We start from the raw sequence: 14441 nt of genomic DNA, 5'->3' as shown, positions 1-14441 counted from the left end.
CAGGATTCTTTGATTATTCAATAATAATCTATGTATTTCAGTTACTAAAACGTGGTCAGGACAATGATTTATATTCAAAGCTGACAAGTTTTTTAAAATATCATAGCTAGAGATAGATTATCATAGTTTGTTAAATATAATTCAAAGCTATTGATGCAATCTGGTTAAGGATTAGGAAACAGTCATTGCAATTTATAACTGATTAATATTGAGGGACAATTTTTACAGATTCCTCTTACGTTCAGAATGCTATATACTAAACAGGTTAAATTGTCAAGTAAGATAGATAACCCACATTTGGAGGAATTTATGTCCAGAGATAATAAGTGATAAAATTCCTAATCAATAAAAATTTCCATTGGCTATTAACTGAATAAATATATTCAAGAGAATTAGAAGATCAGTAAAAGCAGGAACCTTGTTTTTTGTTTTAAATTCACTGCTGAATCACCAGCACCTAGCTCAGTGTGGGACACACAGTTTGGGTTTAATAAAATATTTACAGAGTGAAAAATACCAAACTGCTAATAAATAATCGAAACATATGTGACTAGCTCTGTAGAAGCTGGATAAAGAAAAAGGGCTAAGGAGAGAAGGAAAGACAAAGAAAGAAGAAATAACAAAGAGGTGAGTAAGAAGAAAGAATGACAGAGGTCTTTTTTCGTGTGTTTTACCTACTTGGCAGCAGAAGAGTGGAATGAAAGCAACCTAAAGGAAAACATATCGCTGAATCTCTCATTCCCCCATGCACATGTTGTCCAGCATTGGCTCCACAGGCCGTCATCAACAGCATAACAAGCAACTGAAAAAGTGACACCAACATACAAAAGGAGAACTACACACATTGATTGCAAACCCAATGAGAAATGCTCTCATGACCAGACTATCGGGTTGGCATAGTACTTGTGATTTCTACAAGATACTTGAGGAAATGAAATATTAGGAGTTTCTAAGGGGATAATGTTTACTTCACTATTACCCAGTGTGGCCCCTGAGCACCTACCTCTTCCAACCTCCAGTCTTCTCCTCTCCAGATTAAGTGAGCCTAACCATCGGTTACTTTAATTTTACTTAGGGGTTTTAGAGCTGCAAATGAGGAAAGAATGAATAGATGAGTGCCTGCCTTGGGCCTCTTTCCCCACAGATACAGTCCTCAACTTTCCTTTATTTGCTCTGTATCTCAGAGGCTGGCGCCTGCAGACTGCATTTCCAAGGCTCACCTATCGGCTGGTTTAGGGCTGGTCTCAGCCAAGAGAAGGGAGACACCACTAGAAGATGGGGGCAGTGGGGAGAAGCCAGGCCATTTCTCCCCATTTCTCTTGCCAGACACACCTGCATCTCCTCTGTGTCTATTACCCAGCTCCCACTGGACAGGCCATCACTACCCACCCCTGGGCTCCAACAAACCATCTTCTCTCTCTAGGCTTCCTACTGTCGCTAATCTCTGGGTTGTTCCAAGAGAATTTGCTCTTGACTTTTGCATTGCAATCAGAAAATATTCTTAGCTTTGCCACTCTTTAAATGCCTTCTAGGGTGGTATCTGCTCAGACCTCAGACTTTAGACTACATGTCTCTCCTGAACTGGTCTTATCTGCCTGCCCTGTGTAATTTGTCCACATCTCACAGAGCCAGCCCTCACTCAGGATTGCTCAGACCAAGCTCTGGAACCTTTGCTACTTTGACCACAGGCTTCTGATTCTCTTCTCAATGTTTTCTGATCCCACGCCTAGCCCTATTCTACTCTCCTCATCATGGCTTATGAACCTGTGTCCCTGTCACTGTTCACAGTTGTAAAGCTTATATTCTGAATGTTGATATTGGCTGAACTGCAGCATGAAACCATTCTACAATGATCTTTAAGCTCTCATTTAAGATTTACCTTGAACATATTTCCAGACATACACAACAGTAAAATATACATATCTATTTGAAAATAGTGCATATTTCCTGGATGGTTGGTCACCCCTTCCATGTGCTCACTTTGGTAATGACCAATAAGATACAAAGGCAGACAAAAAGATAACTAAAATAATGTCAGAGTGTAACTCTGCTCAAAGGGCATGAAATCTATGATGGCCTTGCAATAAAAGAGCTTATAATAGTTTAGCTTGTTCCCATAAATTATTTCACTGTCAGCAAAAAATAACATAATCCCTAAAGCAATGAAATAGTATATATTAATAACAATAAAACATTTAAGGCTCTATTAATTACCTTATGTTGTAAACAGACAATAAATGTGTAACAGTACTGACTATTCTCGGCTTACATTTTCTAAGTGCTTATTTTAATCGAACTTTAGCACTAATACATGTAAGTGTTATTCTGTTTCCCAGGTTATTCTCTCACTGCAGAGCTAAAGACCAGATTGTTTAACTCGAGGTCTATATGGGTAGATTAAATTCCCACCCAGCCTTGTCCCAATTCCCAAATTAATCTTGAATTGGTTAAGAAATAATAAACAAACTCAGCACTGGCCTTGCTTCCTTAATCGCACTCCACCCACACTGACTGGGTTAGTCATACCATTTCCCCTTGGTCTCTATGTGGATGGCATGTGTACTTGTATTCCTAACAGAACATTCCCAGCCTCTCGCTCCAGTTCATCCTCAGTTGTGGCCCATGTTCCAAGCCTCTCTTCTAGCATTCTTCCTGTGACTTTGACTCAGTCACCATACAGAAGGTCCTAAGTTGCCTGCCATCCCTCCTCTGCACTCTCAAGTATTATACCTGGGGCTTGCCAACTGGAGGACAGAATTCTCAGATACCAGCTGCCTGACTGGTTCAACCTGCCCCTTTGTCCAGATTCTCAGAGTAATGTTTTGATCATTTAGGACTGGATCTGGGCCTCTCTGAGACAGAGCCTTCCAACAGTGGACCTGATCACTACTGGCTGTGAGCCAGGACCCCAGCACCAGTCCCACCTTAGACAATGGTTCCAGTGTCAGGTCTGGAGCCTTCCTTCTTATCATGAATTGAGAAATAAAGATATGTCCTTCTCTAACCCCGTAGGTTTTCAGTTGGCTTCCTTATGGTGATTACTTTGAGTTTTGATATCTTTGGTTTGGTGACTGAGCACATCTCGTCCCCCTCCTCTCTCCCTCCCTCCCCATAGCCCTCTCCCACCCCTAGCAATGCAGAACAACTACAGAAGCTCTTAGTAAGGCTTCTGTACTCAGGAGCTTTCATAGAGTGCTCAGGAGTTTTTGAAAAACATAAAACTATGTTTTAAAAAGTGGTCACATTTCATATTCTCCTTAAGTTCCTGTTTTATATTCCTTGAGACGTAGTTAATCAACTCCTCCTTAGCTTGCAGTTCACAAAAGTCCTCCTAAAGTGTGTTCATACCCCTACTCTCAGGGTTTGCAGGGTGAGAGCCACCCTGTATCCTAGCAGGGTCTCTAAACTCAAGAATCTGGTAAGAAACAAGGCAACTGATCTTCAGTGTTTCTGTATTTCCCTCCAACAGAGCACAGAGAATATGTTCAAGTTTATTCTCTCAAATAGCCCTGACTATACCTTAGTTTATTAAAGATAAATTATAATGAGGATTTGTGAACAATGTAATTTGTCTTTATTTTGGTTTAAATTAATGGCACTGGATTCTTTTATACTTGGCAAGGTAGTAGTGGGTATACATCAGCCAAAAAAGAACGAACATCTTAAAATCTTGCAGAAACTACATAAATTTTAGTGACTTTTAAAAATATAGAGTATTTCTATAGTTTCTTGGCCAGCTGGTCTTTTTTCACCAAATATATCTTTCCTAACATCAAAGAGTAGTAAAGGCTTGCATGTAAAAGTCATAACAGTAATAGTAATGATTATGAGAATAGTAATTTATGATTTCTACTGGCTGTATGAAGTACTTCTACTGTATGAAGTACTTTATGTACATTACCTCTTTAAATTCTTAGAACACTATGCACTATGTATGATTGTTTCCTATTCTTAGTTAAGAAAACTGAGTGAGGAAAGGTTAAGAAACTTGACCTAGGTCAGCTAGTAAGTGGCAGAACAGAAATTTTAACCTAACCCATCTTTCCATATCTGCAGCATTGCATACAGCTCAATAAATTGCATTTGTGTATGCTATTATACTCCCCTTGATGAATACTGAAACAGAATTAGAATACCTCCCAATTGTTTTACGAAAAAGCATTGACAGGAAATGTGGCCTTCGTGTTCAGGGTACATACTTCTGTTGCTCTGAACATTATCTGAATAAGAACTTGCTAATAATTTGAGCAGTTCTAACTTCAAAATTGATGTAATATTACACAAATAGATGAATATTAACCTTGACATTCAACTTCTGACATTTTCAACTTCATTTTTCCATGAATAATTTTCTCTCTTACAGTTATGACAGCATTCATATGCTCTCCTCTTTTCATTTTGGTACTTTGGAACTTTTGGAAACGTGATAAGATAGCTTATAGTATGGTTAACAGATTAGTACACATAGTATTTCTCTATTCTTTATTTTTCCTGAAGATATCACATTCTCTTGCAGTTTTTCCTTTATCACTCTCTACTTGACTCTATTTTCTTCCAAAGAAACTTATTTTGACAATATTGAAATGGCTGAGAAAAAGGTTCTAGCCATGTAAGGTACCCTAAATTTTATCTTAATATCCTTCAAAGGAATTTTTCATAAAAAGTTAAAATTAAGTTAAAATCCATTGATAGGGCTTCCCTGGTGGCGCGGTGGTTGGGAGTCCACCTGCCGATGCAGGGGACGCGGGTTCGTGCCCTGGTCCGGGAGGATCCCACATGCCGCGGAGCGGCTGGGCACGTGAGCCATGGCTGCTGGGCCTGCGCGTTCGGAGCCTGTGCTCCGCAACGGGAGAGGGCACAGCAGTGAGAGGCCCGCGTACCACAAAAAAATAACACAAAAAACAAACCAAAAACCCATTGATACTACTCATTAATATATTGTTACAGATTCTAAGCAATTGTTTTTTTACAGGCAATATGATTACAAGTGAATTACAAATGCAGACTTTATGACTCCAATTAAACTCTAGGTCACAATCCATTAAAAACAGATTATACACATTACATTAGATATATGGAAAAATACATAGGCCACATGATTTGAAATATCAAAATAAGTGAAGAGCAATAATTTCAAATAATTTATGTTTGTCTAAAATTTTTATCAGCATAACCTCAAAAATAATCAGAGAAAAAATTCTTATGCTTAATTTTTACATACATATACATCATACTTTCTCTTACTTATTTCATTATTTCATTCTACCCCAGGAACCTCTTTGAAGTATTTCCCAAGAATGAGAGACTGGAAGAGATTCTAGTTTTTAGCTGTAAGAACATTAGTATTTTTAATTTTAAGTGCATTAGAAGTAAACTCATAAATAATTAATTTGGGAGATTTTATTTTGTAACAATAAAATCAAGTGACTAAAAATTAATTTAAATCAAATTAAAATTTCAGCATTGTTGTAAAACTGCTTAAGAGAGCAGATCTTAAGAAAATGTTATGAGAGACTGTTATACCTCAGTTTCCACACAGGAAGAGTCATTTATCACTGAAGTGTCTTCTCTGAAACTTTTGAATGTTTAAGAGCTGGGTTACTATGAAAAGTCGCTTTTTGAATATTATGTCTATAAAGTTTGATTCTACCTGATCCTCACTCCCATCTGTCAGCTCTCACTTCTCCAGTGGAGGGTGAAGGGATGAGAATTAATGTCACCCTTGAATTTAGCATCTCTAACATGGGCAAGCACACAATGAAGCAGAGGAAAAGAAGTCAAAACAATGCAAAAATTGTCCGGGCCAAGAATATCTTGGAGTATAAAGAAGTTCACAAGAAAACAAACAAACAAAAAGAGGGACAAGAGGACATTCCTATTGGGAGGCCTACAGGACACACATGGGCAAAACAATAGCCCTGTGCCCTGAGCAGCCCTGGCTCCATACAGAGAAAAGGAGAAAGGCAGAGAGATAAGAAAGTGATTGAAGAGAAGACAGCAAATGATTGAAAAATAATTTAAAAATTGAAAAGAGTTATGCTTCTGAGAAGATTCTTAAACTATATCTGGTTGGAAAATATGGAGATATATCTGACTCTAGTAAGAACCAACCTGAAATTTAGAACAAATCTGAAATAGTGTCCTTATTGGAATACCCGATTTTTCTCATCTGATTTATGCAAGGCTTCACAAAGGCACCAACGGCCTAGTAAAAGCTTTATAATCTGAATGTTGTTAGTACCACACTTTACTAAAGACAGGCATCTTATCGGAATAGAGGCAAAGAGACTTATTTACGTTTTCTGTTACTTAGTTTGCAACAGGAGAGGCTGATAATTAAACATAAAGGAGGAGACACCGGTGGTGTTAACAATTTAACAAAAACTAATGGAAGTGTTTCATGGACAGCCAAGGTTTGTTGGACTAAATCACCATCTCTCATAGGAAATCCTGAAAAAGAAACACAACTCAAAACACAGGCTGAAGAAAATAACTTTTACTAGGGAAGGTAATAGCTTTGTGACTTAGGAATTTTATGAAGGTCCTTTGAGTATTCTTTTGGATTCTAATTCTCCTTCAGTTCACACCATGGAACACCCAGTTACTATGATTTGTTTGTGGAAGGAAAATAAAATAAGCCGAAGACTTACCGCCTCCACTTCGGCAGGATCATACCACACATTGATGTACGGATGCTGTAAGGCATCGTCCACTGATATCCTTTTTGCTGGGTCAATCACTAGCATCTTTGACAACAAGTCCCTGGCTTGGCTGGCTGAAACGATGAATGAGAAAAAAAATAGTAATGTTTTGATTTTGGCAAGGAAATTTTTTGGAGGGAGAAAAAAATTTAAAAAACAAAGATCAATTAGCACCTTCCATCCAAATGTCAGGTAACTTCACCAAGTGATTAGGGAAATGCAAAATAAAACAATGAAAATATTTTTTTATCCATCAAATTTGCAAAAATAAGAGATGGCATAATATCCACTAACTCCAGGTCATTTCATTCATGTTGGTGGCAGTGTAAATTGATAAATATTTTTTAGAGGGCAATTTTGGCAGTATCTATTAAAATTTTAAATGTGAATACCTTATAGCCCAACAGTTCCGCTTTTAGGTATACAGTCTAGAGAAACAATTAACATGTTCATGAAAAGCATTTAGAAAGGGTGTTCACTGCAGCACTGGTCAAGGATTAAAACATTTTAAACAATCTAAATGTCCACCTATAGAGCAACTAAATGAGCTATGGTACAACTGTATCAATTATATTTGGCAGTTTAAAAGAATAAGGTAGATCTATATGGACTCACATGGACATGGTCTTAAGTGAAAAAAAAATTTGCAGGCTGAACCATAGATCCTGATGCCATTGTATAAATCTGTCCCTTCCCAATAACACAACAAACATTTCCCTGTCTCTCTATTTATGTATATAAATGCATAGAAAGGTCTGCAGGAATAATCAACAAACTGAAAATCATAGTTACCTCTGAGGAGAAGAAAATATGTACATGTATTGCTTGCATAGTTAAAAATAAATTTAAAAGAATGAAGTTTTAAAAATGGAAACAAAGTGAGTGTACACTGCTCATTTTAAAACTTTTCTGAGCTGCGGAAAAGGATAAAGCAGTGTCTAGAGGGAGGCAAGGAGGTCAGGGGTGACTTTTTGAAGATGGGAGAAATGATGAGGACTTTAATGGGAGCAGAAGCTTCAAGAATTGAGAGGAGGGGACAGATTTGAGAGAAAGAATCCACAAGACTTAGTAACCACATTGATGTGGGAGATGTTTAGTTTATAAAATACATATTGTCTACTGTGTGCCAGGTACAGTGTGAGATGCTAGGGATATAAAAAAATTACACGGTGATAATCATTAAGTGTATTTCTTTAATAACATTGCTAAAGGACACTCTAAAAATTTCTAAAAATACATAAAATTTTCAAGAAAATACAGATACAAACTGGTTTGCAAGTTTTTATGGTGAAAATATTCAGTTTATTCCAAACATATGGTAAAACTTCAAATTAAAGAAAGCAAAATCTAAATTGTTTTGCTAAATTAGGAAAAAGGCAATGTGTTTGAATCCATGAATATGTATCAACTTTTAATTATCAATTTTTTCTGATTATTAAGGAAATATGGGTTAATTATAAAAAATTTGGAAATCACATAAAACATAAAATCCAGAAAAACCCACCTTCCCCACAGGCAATCACTCTCATTGTTAATATATTCTCTTCTAGTTTTATGTGTTTTTTCATAATTTTGATTGTACTACAGTTAAAATGTAGCAATTTATGACATTATAATCTCTGGTGTTGTTACATTTTAATAAAATACTTTTTATATATTTATTTATACTAATTATATATTTATAAAAATTGCTAGTTAAATTAGACTGGAAGATTCCTTTATTAGTCATTTTTCTGGGGATCTCAATTCTAGAAATTTAATTTCTGCTAATTCCAAACTGATACTGTGAAGTTCACAAGAGTAACAAAAGTACAGAAATATACATTAATTTTCAATAATTAACCTTTCTCATTGTTAATAACCCTGTCATGATCTAACGGGGCTGTACTGGTTTATGTCATTGGTTCAAAGATCTCTTTGATTTGTAACTGATTTTATACCCAGACTCACACAGTCCCACAGGTTCTCCCGTCAAATCCAGCTATGTTTCTGCTCTTAGAAAGAGTCAGGGGGGTTGGGGTGGTCTCCTCATCAATAGGGACATGAACGACAGTAACACCAAATCATCTTACTAAGAAACAAGGATCAATACTGCTTGTAGGGAACAAAATGAGGAAGAAGAAAAGGTTTTAATTCTTCATCTTTCATTTGCAAGTAAATGTCTTACACTCTTTAATAACAGTAGAATAAATTCATCCCTTTGATTCTTTGTGTAATTCTTTATAATTTGCTGATTTTATATTACAATTATAATTTAATAATTGTAAATACACAACCTAGTTTTTTTTTAATTAAAAAAATTTTTTTACAATTTTTAAAGGTTACTTTCCATTTATAGTTATTACAAAATATTGGCTATATTCCCCGTGTTGTACAATACATCCTTGAGCCTATCTTACACCCAATAGTTTGTACCTCCCACTTCCTTCCCCTATATTTCCACTGTCCCCACCCCCACCACTGGTAACCACTAGTTTCTTCTCTATAGCTGTAAGTCTGCTTCTTTTTTGTTATATTCACTAGTTTGTTGTATTTTTTAGATTCCACTTTTAAGTGATATCACACAGTATTTGCCTTTCTCTGTCTGACTTATTTCACTTAGCATAATGTTCTCCAAGTCCATCCATGTTGCTGCAAATGGCAAAATTTCATTCTTTTTTATGGCTGAGTAGTATTCCATTGTGTGTGTATGTGTGTGTGTGTATGTATGTGTGTGTGTGTGTGTGTGTGTGTGTGTGTGTGTGTGTGTGTGTAGCACATCTTCTACTTTATTATTTGCAAAAGTAATATAATTGTACAGGTTCAAACTGAATTAAAAAGCCAAAAAATAAACCCAAGAAGGTTGGAATTATATAATGAAGCATGGCATTTTACTGAGTAGTTTCTCTACAAGTGTTTGCATTATATCAAATAATTTAATCAAGGATTGTGGCCTCTGTATTGTTATACTATAAGTGACTTAATAGGAAGGGATTACTTTGCCTGACATGTCAATTAGCATCATAAAGACATACATTCTTCAAAATCTCCACCTGGGGTATTAGCACTTTCTCATTTTGCATACAGTTGATGTTGCTCTTAAAAGCAGTAGATTTATCAAGACAGTATGGTACTGGCACAAAAACAGAAATATAGATCAATGGAACACAATAGAAAGCCCAGAGATAAACCCACACACATATGGTTACCTTATCTTTGATAAAGGAGCAAGAATATACAGTGGAGAAAAGACAGCCTCTTTAATAAGTGGTGCTGGGAAAACTGGACAGCTACATGTAAAAGTATGAAATTAGAACACTCCCTAACACCATACACAAAGATAAACTCAAAATGGATTAAAGACCTAAATGTAAAGCCAGAAACTATCAAACTCTTAGAGGAAAACATAGGCAGAACGCTCTATGACATAAATCACAGTAAGATCCTTTTTGACTCACCTCCTAGAGAAATGGAAATAAAAACAAAAATAAACAAATGAGACCTAATGAAACTTAAAAGCTTTTGCACAGCAAAGGAAACCATAAACAAGATGAAAAGACAACCCTCAGAATGGGAGAAAATAGTTGCAAATGAAGCAACTGACAAAGGATTAATCTCCAAAATTTATAAGCAGCTCATGCAGCTCAATAACAAAAAAACAAACAACCCAATCCAAAAATGAGCAGAAGACCTAAATAGACATTTCTCCAAAGAAGACATACAGATGGCCAACAAACACATGAAAGAATGCTCAACATCATTAATCATTAGAGAAATGCAAATCAAAACTACAATGAGATATCATCTCACACTGGTCAGAATGGCCATCATCAAAAAATCTAGAAACAATAAATGCTGGAGAGGGTGTAGAGAAAAGGGAACACTCTTGCCCTCTTGGTGGGAATGTTAATTGATACAGCCACTATGGAGAACAGTACGGAGGTTCCTTAAAAAACTACAAATAGAACTACCATATGACCCAGGCATCCCACTAATGGGCATATAACCTGAGAAAACCATAATTCAAAAAGAGTCATATACCAAAATGTTCGTTGCAGCTCTATTTACAATAGCCAGGACATGGAAGCAACCTAAGTGTCCATCAACGGATGAATGGATAAAGAAGATGTGGCACATATATACTGGAATATTACTCCAATATTCCATAATAATGGAATATTACTCAGCCATAAAAAGAAACGACATTGAGCTATTTGTAATGAGGTGGATAGACCTAGAGTCTGTCATACAGAGTGAAGTAAGTCAGAAAGAGAAAGGCAAATACCATATGCTAACATATATATATGGAATTTAAGATAAAAAAAAATGTCATGAAGAACTTAGGGGTAAGACAGGAATAAAGACACAGACCTACTAGAGAATGGACTTGAGGATATGGGGAGGGGGAAGGGATAGCTGTAACAAAGTGATAGAGTGGCATGGACATATATACACTACCAAACATAAAATAAATAGCTAGTGGTAAAATAGATAGCTAGTGGGAAGCAGCTGCATAGCACAGGGAGATCAGCTCGGTGTTTTGTGACCACCTAGAGGGGTGGGATAGGGAGGGTGGGAGGGAGGGAGATGCAAGAGGGAAGAGATATGGGGACATATGTATATGTATAACTGATTCACTTTGTTATAAAGCAGAAACTAGCACACCATTGTAAAGCAATTATACTCCAATAAAAATGTTAAAAAAAATGCAGTAGATTTAGTAATAATTTAGTCTGTTGTCATTCAGAGAGCCGGTAGTGGTAGTTAAAAGAAGAAACCCAACTGTGCAACAAAAGTGTCACAAACACAGAAACAATGCTGTGCATTTAAAATCCATCAGATAAAAGTTTGGAGGAAATAAGTTTCTCCATCTCATTTTTGTCTATATTAGCTATAAATTAAGTCTGAAAGTTAAATCTGTAGTTAATTGTCCACTGAACATTTGGTATAAAATTTCACAAGCATGTGTCCTTTTCTGGGATAATGTATAGATCCACCTAAAATAATAATTATTTTATTATTAATAAATATTTATTAGTATTTTTATATCTAATAGTTACTGAGCACTTACTGTGAGCCAGGCACTGTTCTAAGTGCTTGACAAATTAGTCAGCTAATCTTCCCAAGTATAAACTTTCTACTTTCATTTGTTAAAGGAGGTACAGAAAGATGAGATAACTGGCCTAAGTTCACACAGATTTTAAGGGGTAGGATTTCAGCTCCGGCAGTGGAAAAAATCAAATTTGCTTCAAAATCACATTCTCTAAAATGTCCTAAGTTAAAATAAGAATTAGAATATTATTTATATTACACTTTATACGTTACCAAGTTTATTCAGTCCTATAACCAAGCATTATAATCCCAGTTTTGTTGGTGAAGAAATTAAGATTTGTTACTAAAGTTCATAACTGCAGACATAGTAGTAGAAAAATTACTTATTAATGAAAATGTTTACACTGAATACAAAATGTGTAGGTAAAAAATATCATTTATCACTCTCAAATGAAAAAATGGTGGTTAAGCATTCCATAAAATGCAAAGAAAACTCAAACATCTATAGCTCTAAGATTTGACAACTAAAAACTTGTGTTGAAAGTATTTTCCAGGTAATAAAAAGAACTGAAACAATTATTTCAATGTATATTACATTGGTCTTTTAGAGTTAGCACTGCAAAATAATTTTAAGATTCTAAATAAGCCCCATGGAATAGTTTAACCCGCACCACTATTACACACTTTATTAGTAACCTTCTCTCTGAATATCCAGGCAATTTTAAAATCCTTGGCTTCTCCCTCTTTGTAAAGAAGATCTTTTAACAATACCTCTCTTTAAATTGAGGTATTTCAAGTTAAAGAAAGATGTCTCTATAGCTTGCCCATCACCCACATAGTGGTTCTGAAGTTGTCCCTGAAAGGCTTACCTTTGAGTTTATTGTGCTCAGAGTCCGCTGGGAAGAGGGAATCTGGAAAGAGCTTGGGGAAGGTGAGTCCTGCATACTTGGGCCGATTCTCCACATAGTTTCTTACTGTGGGTTGCAATTTCTTCATGAATTCTGGGCATGGTGTTCCTAGTTGCTCAATTACCTTGTTCCACTGGTCAATATCTGAGAATTGAATAGTTAAGGGCAAAAACAAGTGTAGGCCACTAGCACTTGCCTTTCACTAGTTGGGAGACTAACTGCTTCTCAGAATCCCGAGCAGTCATCAACACAAATGGAGTTTTAATAAACAACAAAGGACAGAAATATAAAATCAGATTGTCAGGCAGTGAATCCTCTTGGAATTTTAAATTCACTTTTGGAACATATACACTTTTGGGGAATTAGCATTACTTAAAATAGGATATCATGAAATAGTCTTTGGGTTGTAAAGATGAAAAGGTATTTAAATAACACAAGAAGAATTTCTCCTCTTGAGCTAAACTTCTGTATAACCATGTGATTTGGAAGAGAAAAAAATATAAAGACATATAATAATATTATCATGAAATTACTTCCATCATTTATTTTCTAAAAATGACAAATACACAAATATTTTATAAGATTTGTTTATATTTTTCTTAAATTCTTTTTAAGGTTTTTTTCTTCTGTTCTCTATCAAATGGGAAATTTCATTATCTGTTAATGTTTTCCACTCATATGCATTACAAATAGGGTCAATCTAATTTTTGATAGTAACTCACTAATTCTTTACCAAAGACTTAAAAAAAAAAATTCTTTTTATCAAAGTAGTTGCAGTTTCATACTTATTTACTTACTTGTGATAATAGTGCCCTGTATCCCTGAATATTGGGGATATGAGGGTAAACATAGGATGTTCAATTTAAAACAGATTTCAACCAAGTGCATGTGTTTCAAAAGTATGTTAAGCATAGGGAATTCTACAAGAAAAATAAATATTACCTCTCTATGAAAGTTAATACTTTACAAAACTGGGGGGGTCTCTCACAGACATATCCACTGATTGAGATTTTCTTTATCATCTATCATTGATATTTGATATGTCAGAGCCTTGATAATGATAAATACCTGTGAAAACTCTGAAGAGCCAACTGGAAGAAGTTGATTTCTAACAGATTTCCTTGCCATGTGTCAATGAATGATGGAGACCTTAGAAATTCTTAAATCCAATACCACAGGCAGTGTACTCTCCTATGTTTTTTATTCTACTACTCTATCTTTAGTGTAAAGTTAGTTAATTCATTTCTGCTAATGTAATTTGTGACAGTTCAGGTAACTTTACCATAATATTACTTAATTGAGATTCATAAAATCTTTACCCCAGCTATTCCATAGGGTTGGACTAAAAAAGATGAGCAGTCCTGACAGAAGACAAAATTAACTATATTCAGCCAAAATAAATATATAATGCAAACAATGTAGATAGGTGATTGAACAAAGATAAAATCAAGCTAATTTGCAAATTCTCTTCTATTTCCCTTATAATCTAGCTGAATAAAGTTTAAATTATTACATAGCCTCTCAAGTATGGGGATGAAAAAAATACATGATTGTGTAATACCAAGAAATGAAGTAAAAGTGGGAAAAACTGAAGAATATTCCTTTACAAAATGATAGGAATAATTTAAAAAGAACATATTTCAATAAAGATTAATCTAAATTACCATGTGCCTGAGAAAGTGAAAATCATTAGAAATAAACTTAAAAAATTTCAAAAGATTAGAGTTAAAAGTTACTCTTAGACAAAAACTTATGTTAGTACTATGGATATAGGTAAGCTAGAATGACTTAGATATATTTA

The 14441-nt window shown here is 35.2% G+C and overlaps 1 protein-coding gene across 1 annotated transcript in view; it reads right to left on the bottom strand.

The window, feature by feature from the left end:
• MAPK10 (mitogen-activated protein kinase 10) overlaps positions 1 to 14441 on the bottom strand; it is a 71873-nt gene that overhangs the window by 38104 nt on the left and 19328 nt on the right. Inside the window, exons 2-3 of the mRNA XM_060013157.2 lie at positions 12602 to 12784; positions 6651 to 6775 (exon numbers count right to left, since the gene is read on the bottom strand). Of these exons, the coding sequence (XP_059869140.2) occupies positions 6651 to 6775; positions 12602 to 12784 (308 nt within the window). The remainder of the gene's footprint in view (positions 1 to 6650; positions 6776 to 12601; positions 12785 to 14441) is intronic.

Source organism: Delphinus delphis, chromosome 5, assembly GCF_949987515.2.
Source record: "Delphinus delphis chromosome 5, mDelDel1.2, whole genome shotgun sequence".
Taxonomy (NCBI): Eukaryota; Metazoa; Chordata; class Mammalia; order Artiodactyla; family Delphinidae; genus Delphinus; species Delphinus delphis.
The sequence above is the reverse complement of the archived record's forward strand: the minus strand, read 5'-3'. Positions and strand labels throughout refer to the sequence as shown.